Raw genomic sequence first — 21,976 nt, 5'->3', positions numbered from 1 at the left:
GCTAGGTATTTGAGGCTGATATCGATAAGTAACGATTCTTTTCACTGATGATTAATCTGTCAATCATTAATCAGTTTATTGTTGTAGAGGAGTGAAGAAACCAGAAAATATTCACATTTAAGAAGAAAAATTACTCATATTGATAAAAAGATGATCAAAATAGCGATATATTTAAAAGTTGATAGCTAATCGATTAGTCTGTATATTGTTGCAGCTGTAGTTACAAATCCTGTAGCAATATAAATGATGATACGTGTATTAACTTTTTGACAGAATGTTACGACCTCCATCTGTAATGATTAAATTAAGACTCAAACAAGGGGTTGGAGGAGGCAGCATATTACGGACACCAGACACAAGGTTCAGGTTTCATTCAAAATGCTTTATTAAGTCAGTCCATAAAGAAACAAACAAAAGGGGGCTGAAGGTCCCGGCCAAAAGGAACAAAAGGTGGTTTGACGCTGGACCAGCCACTAACCCTAAACAAAGAAAACCGAAAAAAGGACTACTGGTAACCTCCAGCCCAAACCAGCAACGTAAACCAAAATCAAGAAGCCCCAGCACCCAAGCGTGTGTGGAGGCTGAGAAACCAACCTTTTCAAAGGAGAAGAAAGAGGACAAACAACTCCTCACTCATGTGCTGCTGCTCGTGTATGTGTGTAAGCTTCCCCGTCCCTGCACCCTCTGCCCTCTTATCACCTCCCCCACTCCAGCCAATCACTGATCACACTCAGGTGTGCTCAGGTAGAGAGGGAGGAGGGGGGGAATGAAAATCGGGGAGAGAGAGAGGGAGAGCAGAACACACAGCAGAGGCACACGTAACACAGAAGCACATATTAATCGCATATAACATTTAAAATTGAGATTGAGATAACCTGTATGCTTTACAGACCTTATAACAGCCACAGAGTCAAGCTGTTAATTGATTGTTTGTTTAGAGATGAATTCTGAGCAAGGTAAACAACATAAGCCTAAAGAGTTCATCTGCTCCCAGTGTGTTGCTTTCAGCCTGGGCAGCACAGATTCATAACACAACAGGCCTGTGAAACTGCCACCATTGTGATACAACTATTGTTTTTGAAGAGCTCTCTTTTGTTGTTGATTGTATTTGTTGGTTTTCAAAAATATGTCACAAGAAGCAAGACAAAACAGTTTACTGTAGATACACAGCAGACACTTAACATGAACTCTGAAAAAAATATGAGAGACTCGTCCAGTGTCATCCAGTGTAAGATGAGTATCAGTTTTAATTAACAGCTCTGTTCAGAATAGATGGGTTGAGTGTTTCCTTGAGGCCCTGTAGGTGCGTCACTGCTAAAATTGTCTCTCAAAACTTCAAAAGTCTGGTTTGTTTTGACTCCTCCAAACAGTGGCTCTCTTTCCTTGAATTGAATTGTGAAGGAAACGCTCTCTGATATCAACAATCGTCCATTCTTCTTCAACACAATATTTTGTCATATTTGTTTCTTCATTGTGTGCAGCCAGGAGTGACCTACTGTATACAGTTGTATAACTCAAAGGTCCATCATTTTTCTGCAAGTCAGACTGAATTCTCAACAAGTGATGCGACTATACAACGTTTACAGCTTTGCTAAACAAACGTCACATGATAAACATCACATTATTACATGAAATATAGGTGATTGACTCAGATAATTATAGATGCAGTTTTGCCTCCCACTGATCTTATTCTGTCAGCTATACTACACTCAAAGTAATACTCACTGATCAATGTGTGCTAATGTGACATTATCAGGCTACATGAGAAACCAATTTAGAGGAAGTGTTGTATTTCTAACTAAGGAAATGAGACAAGAGATCAGATTTCCTGCAGCTACAGAAACAGAACAGTTTTATATACATGAACATGATGTTTCTCTTGAACTTAAAGGGAGAAAGTGACTTTCCTCTGAAATTTCATGTCCTCGAAGCCTCAAGGACAACAGGTTTGCAGGTTTTTTTGAGGTAAAGGGAAACTGAAAGGCTTCTGGAGAGCAGCAGTCGCCATGTCCTTTTCTGTGGCTGGGGACTGTATTTAATGTTTTCAGAATTTCTTTACCCTCTTTCACATCAATGCCTTGCTTATATTTCTTGCACTGCATGCTGAGAGCTTTTCAGTCTGATCTGGGTATCTGTTGGTTTGTTTTTTCCCCCAGTTTATGAGGAGAAGTCTTACTGTAGAGTATCACTATATAAATAAGGCAACCTAAAGTGCACATTCATGTTTGCGAACAGTAAAGCTAGTTTACTTCCAGGTGAACTTTGAGCAGATCTGACTTTAAATGAATACTTCATGTTTAATATAATGCTTTGCTCTTCTGTCTATAGGTGAATGCCAATGGCAGCGTCCTACGGAGTGAAATAGTGGGCACCATCAAGCTCAAAGTGGTCCTGTCAGGGATGCCTGAACTCAGACTGGGCCTCAATGACAAAGTGCTCTTTGAAATTACAGGCAGTGAGTAACCGAGTCAGTCTCAAGGTCTGTAGTTATACATGTCTTAATTGTGTTGATGAAGCAGTACAGTCACATAGAAAGTGGGTGGATCTTTATTCACCCTTTTTTAATGTGAATTTTCAATTTAGTAGAAACACTGGATATTCAAAAATGTGTTTTATGTTTGTCTGAAGTGGAGAAGTTTGTGTATTGATGTTGTTTTAGATGTTGCTGGTGTATGTCGGCCTTTACTTAGGTCAGGGGTTCCCAAACTTTTTTGGACAGCTCTGTCAGATGAGCTCCGCTGGCTGTTTATCTGCACTACAAGTTCAAGTCAAGTCTCAAATGTGTCCTTTTTATATACGTTGATTTTGTTGTTATTCACCAAGTGATCCTGGTATTTCAATTCAGGTTTCATGTCTTTATTCACAGTAATTGTGTGTCAAGTTTTCATGTATAGTATTTAATACTTGTATCTGCTATCAGGTAGGGTTCATAAGTTCATCTCATAGTCTGCCTTCTCCGTCAGACTGACTTTGTACACTCTGGTTCACACACTGAGCTGACAGTGACAAACTGTGCGTGACATGTGAGAAGAATATTTGATTATTTGAATATAAGATTTCTCTCTGATTTCTTTATCTCACAGGGCCAGGATTCAACATTTTTGATCGTGAACTTGTAAACTCCCAACAGTGGATGTTTTATTATATTTTATATTTATATATATAATGATTCACCCTGAACGTACATTTGCTTCATAAATTTGCGAGAATAATGCTTGAATAGCAAAAACAAATAGTAAATATGTAAATATGCTGCTGGTTGATGGTCGAGCACTTGACTATTCAGTCTCCACTCCTTGAACTCACCCACACACTCCACCTTCTCCTCCTCGTTCTGACTAAACCCCTCAGTCTACAAATCCCACACTCAGCTTAGCTTTCATCCTTCCCTATCTTCCTTTTCCTCTCCTCCTACTTTCCCAATTTTTCCCATTAATGTGTCCCACTGCTCTATCTCCCCTTGTCTGTTCCTGCACCCTCTCCTCCCTCTGCCTCTTTTCCTTCTTCTCTTTCGCCTCCATCTCTTCCCCCCTGCCGCTCCTTACTGAAGGGGAAAGGCTCCATCACTGTCTAGCCTCTTTGCTTCTGAGTTAATCCTCACCCCAGGCTACAGCCCTGCAGATGAAAGGTGAGGGTCTGTGTATATCCTGTATCTGCAGCCCACAATCCCCCTGCTGTGTGTTGCAGTCTGGGAAATAACATTTCCTCAGAAAGAAAACGATCAGAAAATAATGATCAAACAAACACACTGACAGATACAGCAACACACACCCACTGACTGTTTATACAAATATGAAAATGGGCTTGCACTCTCATCCTCAGCAGTTTTTTACATATCATTTTGCAGTAATTTGGTGTTTATCATATCTGCGTGATCTGCACTTTTTATCACAGCTGGATGCAGCCAGAATATGAGGACTATAAATCATTTAACACTGCCCTCTGCTGGCAGAAGTCCAGAATGGTGACTAAAGGGAACTGAGAGAAATACACAAGTTACATCGAGAATATGTTCTAATGAAGAACTGATGCATGAAATTGGAGTAAACAAAAAGCATTTTTTTGAAACATCATTCAGTCAAGACAAATTTGTTTTTTAAAGTATCTGGCCATGTGTAACAGTTGAGTGACTCCACCTGCTCACAATGTCCCTAAAATGAATAATCATTACTTATCAGAGTTGGTTGTTGAATGTTTGGTTTGTTTTTTCCCCACAGGGTGATTTTTGAAAGACTCCCAGCCTGTATGAGAACATTTGTAGACTAACAATCATTTCAATCATCAATTAATCTGCAGATTGTTTTCCAATTAATTGTCTCAGATATAATTAATGCCCAAGGTGACATCTCCAATTTATTATTTCTTTGTCAAACTGACAATCCAAAATGCAGATATTTCCAGTTGTACTATCGCATCATGTCTTCACATTTGAGAAGACAGAACCAATAAATACAAAGCGTTTTTTCTTCAAACATGACTTAAGAGCTGTAGGTAAATTTTCTTTTGAGAAAGTACAGTGAAGTAAGTTGCATCCTGTCCTTTGAACCTTTAAATGCCTTTGGTAATTGTCTTTTCGGCCTTCTTTCTCAGTGATATCACAGCACTGTAAAAGGCTTTGGACAGAAACATTTACCAAACGTCATTATAAAAACCCTGTTCCCCATTCCCCTCTGTCTCGTTTTCTACTGTGCGACAGCAGACAGAAAACAGATAAGGTTCCTCCTGTCTGCTGCTGTGTATTAAAAGCACAGAAACAGGTGAGAGCAGCTTTAAAGGTGATCACACGGGACACTGCTGCATCTTCAATCCTCACCTGACATGCACACGCACACACCTATCACTTCCTTTGGCCCCTGAGGTCCTAGCAGTGATGGAGAGTGTCCCATATGACCTTTGTTTCTTGTCTTCTTGATAATGCTGCATCGCAAGTCTGTGTGCTCGTGTGTGTGTGTGTGTGTGTGTGTGTGTGTGCGCGTGTGTGTGTTGACATAGAAACAAACAGAAATAGAGAGAGAGGGGACATTTTAAAGGGCTTCCCTGCTTTACTTGTAAAGGTGTTGTGCTCTCCTTAGACTTAACCTCAGCCAGTCGCCATTCATGCATGAGGAAATGTCGCACACACACACACACACACACACACCCAGAGAAGCAAAATCAATTGAGAAACGAGCAAGCAGCAGGCAAACATGCATAAATCTACACACGTACACACACTCAAGAGAGAGAACAATGAACAGGGAAGCTGCTTACGCAAATACACACAAGTGTACACACACACACACACACACACACATATTCTCTCAGACTGGTCTCAGTGCTGGTCCATGGTTGCATTCAGAGCAGGTGAGGCTTTAGTTGATTTTTGAATGGGGGATTTGGTTGAGGGTCCACAGGCCCACTGTCATTAGAGCAGTTTTCCACCGCTCAGCACCCTCCATTAACCACAGATGGGGAGAACATCGGCCCTCTCCAGCAGGCTACAGATGCCACCATTGAGGAGTTTGCTCTTTTATCTGCCTGTTGCTACACCCTCGAGAGGAATAGTCTGGGAAAGTCTAGTTTTGTTTCACGAAGATAATTATCAACCTGACACAGCAGAGATTTTTGTCTATAGCGGCCTCTGTAGTACTCCAATACGGTTTTAGAGATATAGGTTAGATAAAGGATAGAGCACCAACTATATATTAGTAGTCCTTTTGGTAAATATACTCTAATGCTTTTTCGATTAATCGATTCACAGAGAATTAATCAACAACAAACTCATAGTTATCAAGCAAAAATGCTACATACTCACTTGTTTCAGCTTTAATGCTTTATCTAGCTAAAAAACAAGGAATCTCTGTCTGTCTGGATGTACTTTGCATATCTCAGGAACCATTCATCCAAATTTCACGCTTGGCAGGTTTGTTGCTGAGGACCCAGGGAAGTGCAGTGTGGATTTGGTACAATTTGGACACATGGCATGCTCAATATTAAAACATTTTGAGTAAACAGAGAACACCGCTCTGGGCTTCATGTCCCTGCAGACTGACGCTGGGCTCACATTATCTCATGGGGAAACAGATGTAAACAAAATGGAGATTAGCGTGGTGCAACAACTTGCTGTAGTAGCGCATTGCAGTGAGAAAAAACAGAAGTCTGTGTGAATGGGGAGACGTGGTCAACGCAAGTTTTCTTTTCTTCAGCGATAAGTTGAAGTGAGATTTCACGTTTCCGTCAGCAGTAGCATACTAGTTAATGCCTCAAGGGCTAGAACGTTTACCATTCAGCTGCTCCAGGATGCCTCTCTTGCTGGTTGTTGTGGTCTGGCTCAGAAAATACAGATGTAATCATTCAGATTTGAAGTCATAATATTAATGTTTGAAGTTTTGGGGGGCGGCCCAGATGTGTCTGTGAGGGGTTCAGGAAGTTTAAGACTGGCTCTGTAAACTCCTCACATTACCAGATAATCTGTGCCAAACATGTTTTGGATGAGCACTGCACTAGTTTTAATAATGCATATTCACGCTTTGCATCTGGTATCTGCAAATAGCATAGTTAAAGCTCTGGTCTACGATCTGAGAAAGGTTTGAAAAAAGCATCCCCCCCACACACACCCCTCCCCTCTGTGCTCCTTAACTCCTCCCCTCCTCGCTCTCCCCTCGGAGTCCCGCGACAAGCTTTTTTTTTTTTTCTCATCAACGAACTTTATACCTCCCGCAACAAGCTTTTTTTTTTTTTTTTTTTTCTCTTCAACGAACTTTATACGTCCCGCAACAAGCACCAAGAGCAACGAGCCGGCAGAAACCAAATACAGCCCAGCTTTGAATGCGGAGTAACGATGTCGGATTCACAGATAAAGTTATTACAATGCACGTTGAAACTCACGTAAATCTTGTAAGTCATTACAATGTCCACAGCTAAGCTCCACAGCCAAGCTAGCGTAACGTCATTAGCATGCTACAGCTACGTTACCTTACAGCTAGGTAATCAGTTACAACAGCTAAGTTAGCCACTTCTAAAAGTTACTGCGGGCCAAGAGACTAACAGATGCTGCCGTCAGCTTTCATCACAACGATCGCCTCCACATTGTGGCTGAAAAACAAACCTGTGTGTGTCCCAGCTGCTGTTCGGTGCTACTCAGACTTGTTGTTAGCTTACAATGCTAGCATAGAGGCTAACGTCTCCGTCAAACAAGTAAACAAGTGTTGACAACACTGCGGAGACAGACACCGTCTAATAACAGAAACAAACTAACGGCAGCTTTCACAGTCATCAGCAGCATCAGCATGAAAGTTATCTGTATCTGTGTCACAACATCCACAATAGAGACGAAGGTTACCTGCTCAACAGAAACGCCGCTGTATCAGCACCGGGTCCATATCTTCACGGACCTTTCGCCACCGTTCAAACGATGACCCGATGTTTATTCGGTTTGAGCCCTCTTTGTTTCACATCTCGCTTTGTGTCTTTTCAGTGACAGACTTTCTTTCTTTGACTCTTTGTCGGTGGGGCAAGCAGAGGCAGCTGAACTGCTCAGAGCAAAACAAACCTCTTGTCGCTTGTAGTTTCAAATGCGGAAGTAGGTCGGGACCAGACGTGAGCAGGAGCAGGAGAGTGAGCGAGGATTGGATCGGAAAATTGATCCAATAGGAGCCACCCGGGCCGGATGGTTCCTATTGGTCCATTTCTTTTCAGTTTTACAGACACTAGAGAGAATGGATTTTTTTGGTTCCTTTTACTCTCCACATTGTGTAGGTGGTACTATTGGGTCATAACCACCATCTAAATGATGTTAATAATAATAACAAATCTTTCAAATCGTAGACCATAGCTTTAACTATTAATAACTGTATAGTTAACTGCTGATAAATGCATAATGAAGTATGTTTTGTAAAGGTCTTACAATAACATAATTAATAAGTTAGTTAAACCTAGTTTTTATTTATTTTGTTATGCCATTATAATATTATAAAACAACTCACAAGGCTTTATTAAACTGTTAAAAATGTTCTTATCAGTGATTATACATTTCTATATATAATCTAACAATGAACTTGTTTATGATGCTATTTTCAACACATTGTTATTAATATTAATAAGCATCTTATAAGTCTTATAAGGGCCTTTTTTTTACCTATTAATTAAAAGTTATTACAATGATCTTAATATAAAGCGTCACCCAGCTTCTCTTTACAATATGTTTTTGATCAGTAATAATAATAATTATATTAATAATAATAACAGTAAGATATAGCAAACGTAATATCTCATAACCATGTTCAGTCGGGATATTATGATTTTTTTCTGTTATTTTATAGACGAAGAATTAATACCTCTAATATTCCTACTGACTCTTTTGTCTGGCAGGTTTAATAACACCTCGGCTGACATAAATGGTTGTTTACTGAAGCAGTCACAGTACTAATGATGTAGTAGGAAAAACGGTGTGACATCTCCCATTGGCAACAAGACTTCCATGTAGGTGTATTTCACAAAATAAGACCATAACAAAAGACCTATATTAGTGTAGGATTAATTTCACAGAAAATAAATCAGAAGCTTTTCTTTTTTTTTGCAGAGTAATAAAACATCTTGTGTGTGTTTCTGTCTGAAGTGTTTTTCCTGGCTGATCGTGCAATATTTATCTACTTGTTCGTGTGAGTGCAGGTGTAGATGTATTTGTGAGGCAGCTGAATGGGCTTCATTGGGAGAGAAGATGATGGCAGCAGGTTTTGAAAGCAGACAGTGTGTGCGTGCGTGTGTGTACGTGTTTGTGCGTGGCAGCTGAATAACTGTTCAGTGGGGGACAACAAGAGGGCAGATGGATTTGGTAGCACACTGAGCGTACAGTGTGTGTGCGTGCGTGAGTGAATGTTTGTCAGTCATCATTACCTTGACCTTGATTTCCCCAAGGCTGCCTGGAAGGCTCTCAATCTTTTCTGTGTATTTCTGTGTGTGTTTTGTTTGTGTGTTGTTTATGTGTGTGTGTCAGGAGAGAAGAGTAAGACGGTGGAGCTGGAGGATGTGAAGTTTCATCAGTGTGTCCGTCTGTCACGCTTCGAGAACGACCGCACCATCTCTTTCATTCCCCCCGACGGCGAGAGCGAGCTCATGTCCTACCGCCTCAACACTACAGTGAGTAGGACACGCCGGCAAATATCTCTCTTCAACCCACACATTCAAGCCACCAACACACCAACAACACACTTCCTATTTGTCTCACAGTAAGGTGTATACACGAATCATGCAGCCGAGAATGTCCTTTCTTTTTTTTCTCATCTTCCAATGTGCATGTGATCACACATTCAAGGGCAAAACATGTGACAGGAGTCTAACTGAAAAGTTGGTATATATTGGCTTATCACAAACAATTAACGCAATCTAATATAGTGGTATTGACTTATAAGTCGAGGTCAAGGTCAACTTTATCATCCCACAAAGGGGAATTCATGTTGTCATACACGTTTTGGTTAAAAGACAGAGGTCCTCTATAAATGCACTAACGAGCACATAGACACAGATTTGACAAAATATCCTGAGCAATTATAACAACACAGGATATATGTAATATACAATGTACAATCTAAATATACAGTATACACAATTAAAATACCAAAAGTTGACAAACAAGCAAATGTAATTCACAGTATGCACATATTTTAAATTGTGCACTGTGTTCTGTGTTATTTTTTTTATAATTCTCTTCCAGTGAAGTGTACTGTGTGAAATGTATTATAGTCTTATACTTATTGTTATTGCCATAAATGACTCAGTTTTTTGTTTAGCTGCAAAAAAACTTGACCCGACTCACAGTCTATATTTTCTGCCTCTGAATATCCCATATCCGCAGGAGGTTTCTTTTACTGTGTTGCTACACTGTAGTAAATATGGTAGTAAACATGTAAGTAACTGTAATAGCTGAAGTAATCATGGATTACTGTTCTTTTTTGTTTTGTTGTTGCTTTTGTAAAGCATCTCTGAGTAGCTAGAAAAGTGCTATGTAAGTCTAATGTATTATTATTATTACTATTATTAAGTATTAACAGTAATAGTAGTTTTACGAAATACATTGTTTAAGCTGTGATAGCAGTATGAGATGTTAGAGATTGTTTGTAGTAATCAGGGGTCAAATTGGGCTGGGGCTGTTCGTGTCTTGAAACCAACATTGCTTTGTACGGCACAGTGCTTGGCCTGTGCAGACTAAAATCATTAAAATCCCATTCATGTCTACATAGGCAGGAAAAAAATCTTAGCTAATTGTAATCAGCAATCTCAACAAGATTCTTGTACAACAGAGGAACAAGTACCTCTGTGGTCCTTTGTTTTCCAGCGGCATTTTTTGATATTTAAATACCTCTGATAATAAAATATTCTTTGCCGGTGTATTTTTTTCATCTACCAGTCCATCAGGTAGTAATTGTAGTAGTAGTGATAATAGTGTCAGTGATAATCTTTACTAGAGGGTTGATTAGGTTTACACTTGGTGTGTGTGGTTTCTAGAATAACGGAGAAAAACATATGAATCACATGAATTAACTGTAATGTAAGACACAAAACACAATCAATTAACTACATTTAACTGTAACACTAAAAAATCAACAATATGACTGTTAAAATACATCCAGGTACAATGACAACTAGTATGATTTAAGATAAGTAGCTGTTCAGTTAAGCTCCTAGTTACATTTTGCCACTCATCCTCACATACTTGTATACATGCTGTCCAAGGATACTTGAGTGGTGTTTGTGTGCCTGCGAGTCTTCTTAACAGTTATTGTCTCCCTTGTACAAACACAATCTCTCTCTGTCCTTTCCACTGTGTCACTCCGGTGATGTGTTGTCGTAGCGATGCAGTCCAGCTCAGCGCTCGCCCCTCTGACCTTGTCCACTCCCTCGCTCTGTCTGACAGGTGAAGCCTCTCATATGGATCGAGAGCGTGATTGAGAAGTTCTCTCACAGCCGTGTGGAGATCAAGGTGAAGGTAATGATGAGTGACACACAAACGCACACACACACCATGTCCTTATCCACTCATCTGGTCCCTTCACTGAAACTTATTTAGTATTTATGACACGCACTTCTCAGGTGGATTACCGCTTACCATCTGTTTGAGGCAGTCACGGCCACACAGACTCAGAATAACAAGCTGCGTTGCGCATAAAGTCACAAAGACCTCCTTGATTTGAATTTGGATGTGCTTGCTCAGGGCTCTCATGACATTTGAACTCTGTCCTCTGTCACCTTCCGCAGGCTCGGAGTCAGTTCAAGAGCCGGTCCACTGCCAACAATGTGTCCATTCTGGTGCCAGTGCCTAGCGATGCTGACTCACCCAAGTTCAAGACCAGCACAGGCAGCACCAAGTGGGTGCCCGAGAAGAGCGTGGTGCAGTGGAACATCAAGTCTTTCCCTGTTAGTGTCAACAACATACCACAGTTCATAACCTGTCATACATTTAGTGCATGTTGATTAACAGCACTATTATTCTAACACTATCAGGCTTTAAAGGCAGGGCAGTTTTAGTATGATGTCAAATCAAAATCAAATCTATTTTATTTATACAGCCCAAAATCACAATCACCTCAGTGGGCTTTACAATCTGTACAGCGAATGACATCCTCTGTCCTTAGACCCTCGATTCGACTGAGGAAAAACTTACCATGTTGAGAAAAAAACTACTCTACTCTAACTATACTTACTTTTTTGAATGCAGGACTTTCATTTGTACAACAGAGTACTTCTTCGCTGTGATATTGCTCCTTTTACTTACACTTACATACTTACAGATCAGCGTACGTGTTCCACCACTGATGATACCTGACGTCTACATAAAGCTTGTACAAGCCCCAGTGTCAAAAAATTAAGTTGTATCTTGACTCTGACAAGTATCAGACAACAGCTATTTATCATATTATGATCAGCCTTCTTACGCACACACACACACACACACACACACACACACGATCACATCTTATCTCTCATTTCCTGCTGTTCCCTTCATAATTCTGTCTTTAGTCTCTGCTGTCGCCAAACTCTTCAAAGGGAAATTTAAAAAACTCGTCGAGCATTAATTCAGTCGGGGTTCCTTTTATCTGTCAGGTTCTGATATCTCCTCAGTAATTCATTACACCTTCAGCCTGTCAAGGAGGGTTAAGAATTGCCATCACTGGTGACGTATTGTTATCCGGCTCGTGTGCGACTCTGCAGTGCATTTTTCTCTGTCACTGTCCACCTTTGGACTTTATAAAACTGCATATTCTCTCAGGAAGTCATACTTAGCTTGTAATGTTTGATGTAAGTCCGAGGACGCACAGATGAAGAGACTGATAGTCACACTCATCTGTAGGCCAGTTGGCTCCAACCCGGATAGAACTTTTAGAAATAAGTCTATTTGCCATCAGCTATTTCATAAGCATGTTTACATCTTTTAAATATTTATTATTTAATGGATATGTTATCCCAAAAAAAAAAGTTTTCTTATCAGCTGTAGGCAAGGATATGGATAATAAGATTTTCACAACAACTTTATAATCCCAAGGGGAAAATAAGTTTTTTTTTTTTAATATATATATTTTTCAGTTTATTAAATGTTCTCAAAACATATTTTCCCAGTCAGCTTCTTGATATGATAGATGGGGTCCTACACTCACAAACATTGACTGAATGAAATATGGACAGAGCTTCTTGGTCTAATACATGAGACCAATGCATTGCAAGTGTTTTAAACCTGCATTGCTTCTAATGGCCTCTCAGAAACAGTTTGCTCATGAGTTTATGGTCTAGGTAGTTTATGGTAGTTTCAAGTCTTCAACACAACATGATGTTCATTTGTAAATGATGGTCCCATTTAGAGTAAAATAGATGATAATTCAGGGTATGCTTTAGAGCAAGGCTACCTTGTGATTGTCACTACCACGGTGTGTCCTCGGGCTCTTAGTCAAGATATCTTCCCCAGCTCCGCCCTCTTGTCCAAAGTTTGGTCACTTCTGGCTCATAAAAAAAACAAGATGGTGATGGCCATAATGGCAAACTTGAGGATCTAAAACAATAGTCTGCAAACCAATGTGAATGTTGCTACACTTGGTCAGCTCTTGTCACTGGTTTATAGTGGGCAGGGCTAGAAAACGATGATGTCGCTTACAACAACATGCAGCATTTGAAAAAAGGTTGATGAGTGGTTTGTTGTTTTTGTTCCCAGGCTACTATCACTCAAAACTGATAAGACTATAGAAACTGATAAAACAACACAGTCCTGTTAGTTTCTGAGACAAGATAATACCTTTGATTGTTGCTATTTACTCATAAATCTTAGAGAGAAGTAGTCGTTTAAAACTAAAGTTTGAGGAGCTTTTTATTTACTTGCTGCCAATCAGTTACCACTTTGACTTCAAAGTACAATCATTCCCCGTACCAGCAAGTGCCTAACACCTGGCACTTGCTGGTATGAGGAATGATTAACGTGTTGTTTTTGTATTTATAGCCTGAATATGATTGCCAGATGCTAAATCCCATAAATTGATATCTGATTCACCTTGATATGACAGGGGAGTTGTCTCACGTTGCCACGCATATAGAGTTTGTTTTGTTTTTCGAACCGAACAACCCTGTATTAATTGGAGTTACACACCTGGGAGCAGAACTCATCAAACAAACTAAACTGTTCTATCTGAAAGGCTTAGAAAATACAATGTGTTACCACATGCAGTAACAGCTTTGTGGCTTTTTCTCTTCTCTGTTTTCACATGTGTAGGGTGGTAAGGAGTACATGATGCGGGCGCACTTTGGGCTTCCCAGTGTGGAGAGTGAAGAGTTGGAGGCGAAGAGACCAATCACAGTTAACTTTGAGATCCCATATTTCACTGTGTCCGGGATTCAGGTCAGACCCTTTATTAACACACATTACACAGTCTTTCATTAATCCCATTTCTTAGGGGTTTTTTTCTTAGGGTTTTTTTTTTTCATTCATTAACTATTCATTGAAAGTTTCGTAGTCTACAAAACATTTCTAGAGCTTCACAGCAAAACAATGTTGCAGCATTCTCCTAAACAACTGAAGTAGATGGGGACTTGTTGTTTAAAAACCTACCGGAAAAAGACAAAACATTAAATGGCTCCATAAAGCTTGTCAGGCATAGGAGAATGCTGCATCGCTGTTTTGTTGTGAAGCTGCAGAAATGATTTTTGGAGGACAAAACTTCACCTGTCTTTCAATTGGCAAGGGGGTGAGTAGATAATGACCGAAAACGACCTGTTCCTTTAAGGTGCTTCAGTTTTCCTATTTCACATTTTGTTCCTACCTTGTGAAAACTAGGTATTTCTAAAAGAAAAACACATTTTCTCTTTTGTAAAATGCAACTTTCAGGTTATCTTAAGTGTTTTTAAACTGTTAATTTAGCTTAAGAAGTACAGTAGGAGAATTCCCTTAACCCGTGATGGAATCAATTTGGTTGAAAAATTCAAAGCAACCAAATTGGGATTAAAGTTTTCAATGGACAGAGACGTTTTACCTCTCCTAGTGGGCTGCCATATATACACTGAAGCATACTGATGATTTACAGAAGATGTTGGGGTGTGTTAGTGAGTGAAATAACTACATTAAAAGCAACATTATGTAACTTTTTTTAACCTAAAATCACAGCTTCAAAATAATTTTGATGGTACAGTGTCTTGTAATAGGGTGAATAGTGTCTCTGTCTCAGCCACTCCACCCCGCTATCACTTGTTTCTGCACTATGTAACTTCAGTGAGAGGGTAGGATCACAGCGTTACATACATGTTTACTTCAACACAAAACATCTCAAACATTGTCATGACGTCATTAGTTTTGTTTGTAGTTAGCACCTACATTATGTCTGACAAATTGTTACAGACCTGGGATTTGTATTGCCAATTTCTACATAATGTTGCTTTAATATGTCTGTGTTCTCTAGGTGCGTTACCTTAAGATCATAGAGAAGAGCGGTTACCAGGCCTTACCATGGGTGCGCTACATCACACAAAGTGGAGGTGAGAACAACACCCTGAAATAGACTTACAAATTGACACAAGCACACACGCTGCCAGTTCTCTTCTGACCGCATCTGACTGTTTTGAACTCACTCAGGATGATACTTTGAGTGAAGTGACATGAGGTCAGGGACTATGTTGTTAAAAAACTAAGTCAGCTGCCTGTTAAATTTTAATCCCCTGAAAAGCTGCTTCCAAATAAGTGTTTCTCTAAAAATTAACAAACCAAGCTACAATCAAAGTTAAAGTTCAGATAAACATCCTTAAGGATTATTTATGAACACTCAAAAACTCTACTAGCCTTCCTCATCAGGACTGTGTGAGTGTGTTTTGCTCGGTGGCATCTCCCTGCAGAGTAGAGCACATTTAAAAACAACACATAATAAAATATATGATTTATGAAGATGAATGTTAATAACAGATATCATGTACCCACGCTGTGTTGGACTTATGAACTCCAGTTTGTTGCTGTTTTCTGTCCAAAGTCCAAACCCATTAGCAAATCGTAGGTTAGCACGAGGTTAAATGTGATGTTTTCTCTTGCGAGAGCAGTGTCAGGAGGAGTCTCTCTGCAACACTCTTCAGTGTGTGCCCTAGGAGTGAACCCAGCTGTAAAACATCTATCATATCCATTACCTGGTGCTATCACCATGAGTCATGGCCTCAGGGGCTTAGACTGACACCAGGATGCAGAAGGTAGAAACTTTACAAGCCTGCTAGCTTGTGGCATAAAATTCTTCTTGTCTCAGTTGTCCACATTTAAACAGGGTACTGTAAAGTTGAGAGAATGCAGTTTGCAAAGGTGGCACCCGGGATCTGTAGATTCAAACGCTGCCCTGGGAATGAACCCCTCTGCAACACATCTGTTATACTCATGGGTGACACCAAGGGAGACATCCTGAAGAGATGTTTCAGTGTTTGTGAGCTTTGAACTTTTATAAACCCGCTAACTAGACATTTAACCTGGAATAGGGTAAGAATCTACATCTCTGCCTTATACACAGGCTTGATTTTTGGACAGATCACACATCATTGCATATCGCCACATTAAACCTACAGTATATTGATGAGACTGCAGCAGAATCCTCCTTACTAGCTCACTAGTTTCAATAGGGGACAAATGGAAATGATATGGAGATGGAAGCCCAGTACCTTCACTGGACACCGGCCAGAAATCCTAAAGTGTCATACCTGCCATACGCCCCAGGAAAGAACCTGACTCTATAACATCAATCATATCCATTACATAGATGTGTCAGGTACGATTCAGGGGCTGTGGAGGTTGAATGATGCCACAAAGTGCCAGGAGGCTCCCAGGGTGGCACTCCACCGAATGCCAAGGTTACTCTCGCATTGCTGTAACATCAGCAAGGACGCAAAGTAGAGAGAGCAGGACAGGAAAGAGGAGGAGGAGAGACGAGAGAAGAAGAGCGATGAAGTTAGGGGGACTGGAGAGAAGGCATATCACCTTTCTTTTACTGTTACATCAGCAACATGGAGGGAGAGGGAGACAGTGATGATCACATTTCAGTCAGCACTACATGCAGACACACTCACACTGATTAAACAATATCTTGATACTGTAGACTGACTGTGCTGACTTATTAATGAGTGATGAACAGGCATTTAGCGGCCGTACTGTACAGCAGTGACGACTGACGACAGCACGGATATCAGACTGTGATCAGGCAGCATCACACTGCTGCAGGATCTTTAAGTTGAAGTCCTTAAAATGAAAATGAAGCGTTTCTAAGCATAAATGTTTATAAAATGTTATTGTTCAATACAATTATTGACCAAACGTATCTGGGCATTCTTAAATGATTATGTCTCTATGCAGAAAACATTGAACATTATGTACGCCTGTAACAATCTTGTAGGACCGGCTGTACTTCTATTACAGCTAAACCAACCTGATGGTGAAATGTAGCGTCATGTTTACATTCTAAGCTAGACTACTTCTTGAGTTTTGGTGGATGCCTGAGCCTGAGCAAAGATACAGGAAGTAAATGCATGCATGACAAATGTTTATTTGAATCCTGGATCATTAAAAAAATGCAATTTCAAAAGTAGCAAGTAGTCAGACACTGGGAAAAAATAGAAATGTATAGAAATAATCATTTTGATGCATCGTAATGCATGGATAATCATTTCATAATCACATCGTAGCCCTCTCTAGCTTGGCTGCTGATGTTGGGTCATGGCTCTAGAGGTGTTCAGTACATGTGCAAATGAATCCTTATCAATATATTTAAAAGTGAAACAATCATACTGAATCAACTTTCTCACTAACTGAATCAGTAGCTTTTAGCAGTAAAGCTCCCTCACTGTTGACTGAGAGCACTGTTGTTACCTCAGCCAGGATTTAGAGTGTGCTTCTTCCTTGTGCAAAGTCATTAGAAGGCTGCAAAAGCCACCAAAACATCATATTTATTATCATAACCTGATAACTCATTCGTAAATAAGAGGCTGCTGGGCAATAAACCTTATGTACAGTGCTCATATATGCTTGTTTTTACTGTAGTGAGTATAGCTTGGACTAGCAGTGGAAGGAACTTGATTTTTGATTAGGTACCCCGCTAATATTCATTGTGTCCTTGCAAACACAACAGAAGCAAAAAACAAACAAATTAAAATCAAAAAGTCAATAAAACATAGAAAACATGGTAGCCAAACATGAATAATAGAAAACGATTGGAATACCTCTTAAACAATTTAAAACAACAGAAACCATATTAGAAACACTAACAAACATGCCTACTGTTGTACGTACTGAAGTGCATTTGAGCAATGATGCATTTTCAAATGCATTCAAATGGTGATATGACTCCGTAACTATGGAAAAAAAGAACAAACAAACTAGAACAAACTACATTTTCATTGAATCTCCACCTGGCTCTCAGTTTGCTTTCCGGTTTGTTTCTACCACGTTGAATGGGCTTGAGGTCAGAGCTCTGTGCAGGCCAGTCAAGTTCTTCCAACACAAGCTGGGAAAAACATTTCTTTATAGGGAGCCAAAGTCCTGACGTCATCTCTGGGCCAAAGTCTGTTCCACCAGCTTCTGTAACTCAATCCAATCTCTCACTGAGCATTTCATTCATTGGTCTTTCTGAAAATATAAATGTGATCTTGGATGCTACTGTTCATATTCTAAGTCAAATTGGTATCCACCATGCCACTTGTTATTAGAGATTGAAAATGTTTTGACTTAAATACAATGTTGAATAAATTTGTGTTGAGTAAGTCTTTGTTCTATGACTGGATGTTGATGTGATTTTGAGTGAGGGTTTCTTACTGTTCCTCTGGAACAAAACCCAGAAAAGAAAGTTGCCTCCCAAAACCACAAAGTTGGACACACACTATTGTCTAAAATATCACTGTGTGCTGTTGCATAATCATTTCCTTTGATTGGAACTAAATGTAACAAATCGCTAAAAAATTGCCTGAGAAGGAAAGTACACACAAATAGTTTTGGCATTGTAGTGTGATCTAATAATTAGAGAATCCTGGATGCACATATGCAATTTAATACCGCAGTAAATCAGATTTTATTCAGAATTTGCCCTTCGAAGATTGTAATATTAATGATATTTATAGCAATAGGCCTAAATGTGACATTTATGCTTCAAAGTCTGGAACTGCAGAGCGGTACGTGTCTATCTAAGAAAGGAGCAACGTGTTAAATATTGGTAATATGATTTAGTAGACTGCCACTACAGCTAGTATTTGTGCTGATCTTGTTTAGGGATTTAACAGGGCAGATATTGGCAGTGATGTGATGTGCTGAGGCGATGAGGGGAAGAAAGCTGTGTTAATGCTCTGCTGTTACATTTCTTGGCAGATTACCAGCTCCGGACAAACTAAAGGGCACAGATGCTGCTAGACGAATGGATATCTTCTCTCTGTGTCTGTCTTCCTCCCTCTCTGTTTCTCTGGCTCCCTGGTCTGCATTGGACAGCAGAGGACAAGTGCAGGAGGACACATGATATTTTTCCCCGCCCTGAACGGAAACAAGACATCATCTCTTCTCAACTCGGACGGGAAAGGCTGTTGCATCACCTCTGACCTGTGATTTTTTTTTTTTTTTAAGGTTCCTCAGGACTGCGGGAAAACGTTTTAATATGTGAATAATGAACTGATGACTTTGTGTCACTGTCTGGTTCTGGTGTCCCTCGCTTTTAATGCGATATCCCTCAAGGTTAATTTAGAGCAGAATTTGGGAAAGAGGACGTTATTTTTAATTTCAGAAAAAGAAAACTTTTAAATATTACAAATACAAACTTTTTTAGGGCGACAGATTATATTATGCCATTATACGGTAACTTTATTACTCAAAGGGCCGTAAGATTGAGCATGGGTGATTTTTCAAAATCTAAAGTTTGCCATCAACACCATCAGATTTGTTTCTTTACATGTTGCTCCATGCAGGATTTAAACCACTACACCACATCTTAGCATTGTCAGCATCTTTACCTGTAAAGGTTTTTATTTCTCCTATGTTTTGTCCCTAATATCCGCTTTATTATCCATATACAGCACATTTTAACTCGGCTGTTAATCTCCACTTTTCTCGAAGGCATACGTTTCACTGCAACCTCTGTATTATATGTTCATTGCCTTAAAAAACTGCCTATGTATCCTTACCTTTAGCACTGTGAAGATAATCCCCAGTGCAATGAAACTAACACCAGCGACCAGATCAATGATTAATAAGGCACAATATTGTCAGAGGCGTTGGTAGTGTAACTTAATACCTTCAACGCACTCCCATGGGGCCTGTAAGCTTGTCCTTGTGCTCGAAATCAGCTTGCAGCTTTTGAGTCAGAGACTGAAGGAGTGAGCACAGTGCAGAATTCTTTTGTCATATTTGTATCTGTTGTTTATAATGTACTAGTCGGTCCCCTGTGGGATGAGTCTGAGGGACAGAACAGTGGAGTCGAGTGTGGGCAGGACAAAGGTAAAATAACCTGAAGGGATTTATTTTCAGAGTCTGAGAATATTGACAATATGTTGGGGGTAATTGTTTCTCCATGACTCTTTTTGTTTTTTTTATATGTCGACCTCTGCAGGCCCCTATATGTCTTCAAAGCAGTTTGTGCATGCACTGCAGCACATCAGTTCAGCTGCACTGCCAGCAGCACAGAAGAGAGTCCTGTGTCGATTTATTGCATCTCTGCTGTTAAGTACAAAACCTTCTGTTACAATCATTCCATCATCTCGTGTGGGGACATTTTTCAGACACCAATGAGGATTGTTAATGAGTTTGTGTGTTTCCATGTGTTGTCATTAATTTATCAATGGTTATTTGTCAATAGGAAGCAAAGGGATATATTTGGAAATAAACAATTTTTTGTATCTTGTTTTGGAATACTATTGTTTTTTGTTTTCTGTCTCTAGTTCATAACTAGACTCTTTCAACAAAGTATGATAGATGAATAATGTGATACATTTGCAGCTCAGAAATGTAGCACAAGAACAATTTGACCTATTAGGGCAGATCTACTTTGAGCTCCCTTAAACCCTGATATTTAACCCCGGGAAAGTACTCAGTTTGATTAAAGCGGCAATAGACAAGATTTTGCTTGAAAATATCATTACGAAGTAAATGTTTTATTTCACAATGTAATGGCTATAGAATAATGACACCCCTGGCATTTAGATTGGTTCCCTATAAACCTTACTTTCAATGTGCAGTTTCGTCTGCCACAGGGCACGAAAGCTCCCTGGAAAATAACAACTGACTGGCAATCAGGTCAGACTGGCAACATGGCACCATTTCCATCAGATTTCACATTCTCGTTACAGACTTAAAGCAACATTATGTAACTTTTTTACCTTCAAATATCAGCTTCATAATCATTTTGATAGTATGATGTCTTGTAATGGGGTGAATAGTATCTGTCTCAGGCACTCCACCCCCCATCACTTGTTTCTGCACTATGTAACTTCAGTGAGAGGGTAGAATCACAGCGTAATAACTTTCCACAAATGTAATAATACAATGAATAATGGTTGTTGTGGCTGTTGTTTGTTTGTCTGCCTATACACCTACTAATACTACTGACCGTGGGTGCAAAATCCAGCTGCTGAGTGATAGTGGAGCGGAGAGTCAGCTGCGCCAATACGAAATGAGTGGCCGAGAATTAGCTGGGGGAAATCCTAGAGGAGATTAGAACCTACCTAAATTGGAAAAGAAACTAGGATCGGGTAGCCACTCCACCAGATTATGTGACGATCGAGGGGTTGGAAGAAGAAGAATTTCAAGATTTTCTGAATTGCATATGATGTGCGAGCAACTCGTATGGGCTGGTGTGTGTCTAGTTTGAAGTGCAGTACAGGAATTGAATTGCGAGTTTGGTCACTTTTGCTTTGTTTGAGTGTGTAGACCAGGCAGTCTTCTGAGATGCAGTGAAGGTCAGACACGATGGGATGGAGATGAGAAGTGAATTTAGTAGACGGTGTGTTGAACTCTGAGCATCGAAGGAAACCAAAGAAGGCCGACAGGAACGTCGATTCCAGAGTGTGGGCTAGATGGTGAGGTAGGAGGCTGGAATGTAGGGTATTGAAGCAGCAGGACAAGAGATGCTGGAGGCATTTAAAGAGAGATGACACCTAGTTGAGCATAGAATGAGAACAAGGGGTACCTTTCATTGTAGAAGTGAAAGGAGTACCAAGTTTTCCAGTGAGATGGGAGACTACTGGGGCGATGCTGTTAAGAATGGCCTCCTTGGAGATGTTGATGAGTTCACTGGAGGTGGGGTTCTTGCATTTAATGACATGGTAGAAATTGAAGGTACCAGGGTAGGATCCGGACATGGTTAATCATTGGTTGGTTGGGTTGTGGAGATGGGCAGGTCGAGAGTGGCCACAGCCACAGAAGGAACACACATGCAGGAAAATGCACTGGTGCATGCTGCAGCCGGATCATTTGAAGTTATAAGTATGCCCTCGTGGCTGTCGATCAGTCTTAGTTGAGAAGTTTGGTTGAGGG

General features: G+C 40.0%; 1 protein-coding gene across 1 annotated transcript in view; it reads left to right on the top strand.

Annotated features, from left to right (window-relative positions):
* The window catches only part of ap1m3 (adaptor related protein complex 1 subunit mu 3), a 36,860-nt gene extending 16,515 nt beyond the window's left edge, over nucleotides 1-20,345 (top strand). Inside the window, exons 6-12 of the mRNA XM_084356177.1 lie at nucleotides 2,329-2,455; nucleotides 8,975-9,117; nucleotides 10,892-10,963; nucleotides 11,233-11,391; nucleotides 13,730-13,855; nucleotides 14,910-14,985; nucleotides 18,827-20,345. Coding sequence (XP_084212303.1) covers nucleotides 2,329-2,455; nucleotides 8,975-9,117; nucleotides 10,892-10,963; nucleotides 11,233-11,391; nucleotides 13,730-13,855; nucleotides 14,910-14,985; nucleotides 18,827-18,849 — 726 coding nt within the window. The 3' untranslated portion in view covers nucleotides 18,850-20,345. The remainder of the gene's footprint in view (nucleotides 1-2,328; nucleotides 2,456-8,974; nucleotides 9,118-10,891; nucleotides 10,964-11,232; nucleotides 11,392-13,729; nucleotides 13,856-14,909; nucleotides 14,986-18,826) is intronic.
* Nucleotides 20,346-21,976: the final 1,631 nt, after the last annotated feature.

The sequence above is a fragment of the Pagrus pagrus genome (assembly GCF_965226575.1).
Source record: "Pagrus pagrus genome assembly, chromosome: 6".
Classification (NCBI taxonomy): Eukaryota; Metazoa; Chordata; class Actinopteri; order Spariformes; family Sparidae; genus Pagrus; species Pagrus pagrus.
The sequence above is the reverse complement of the archived record's forward strand: the minus strand, read 5'-3'. Positions and strand labels throughout refer to the sequence as shown.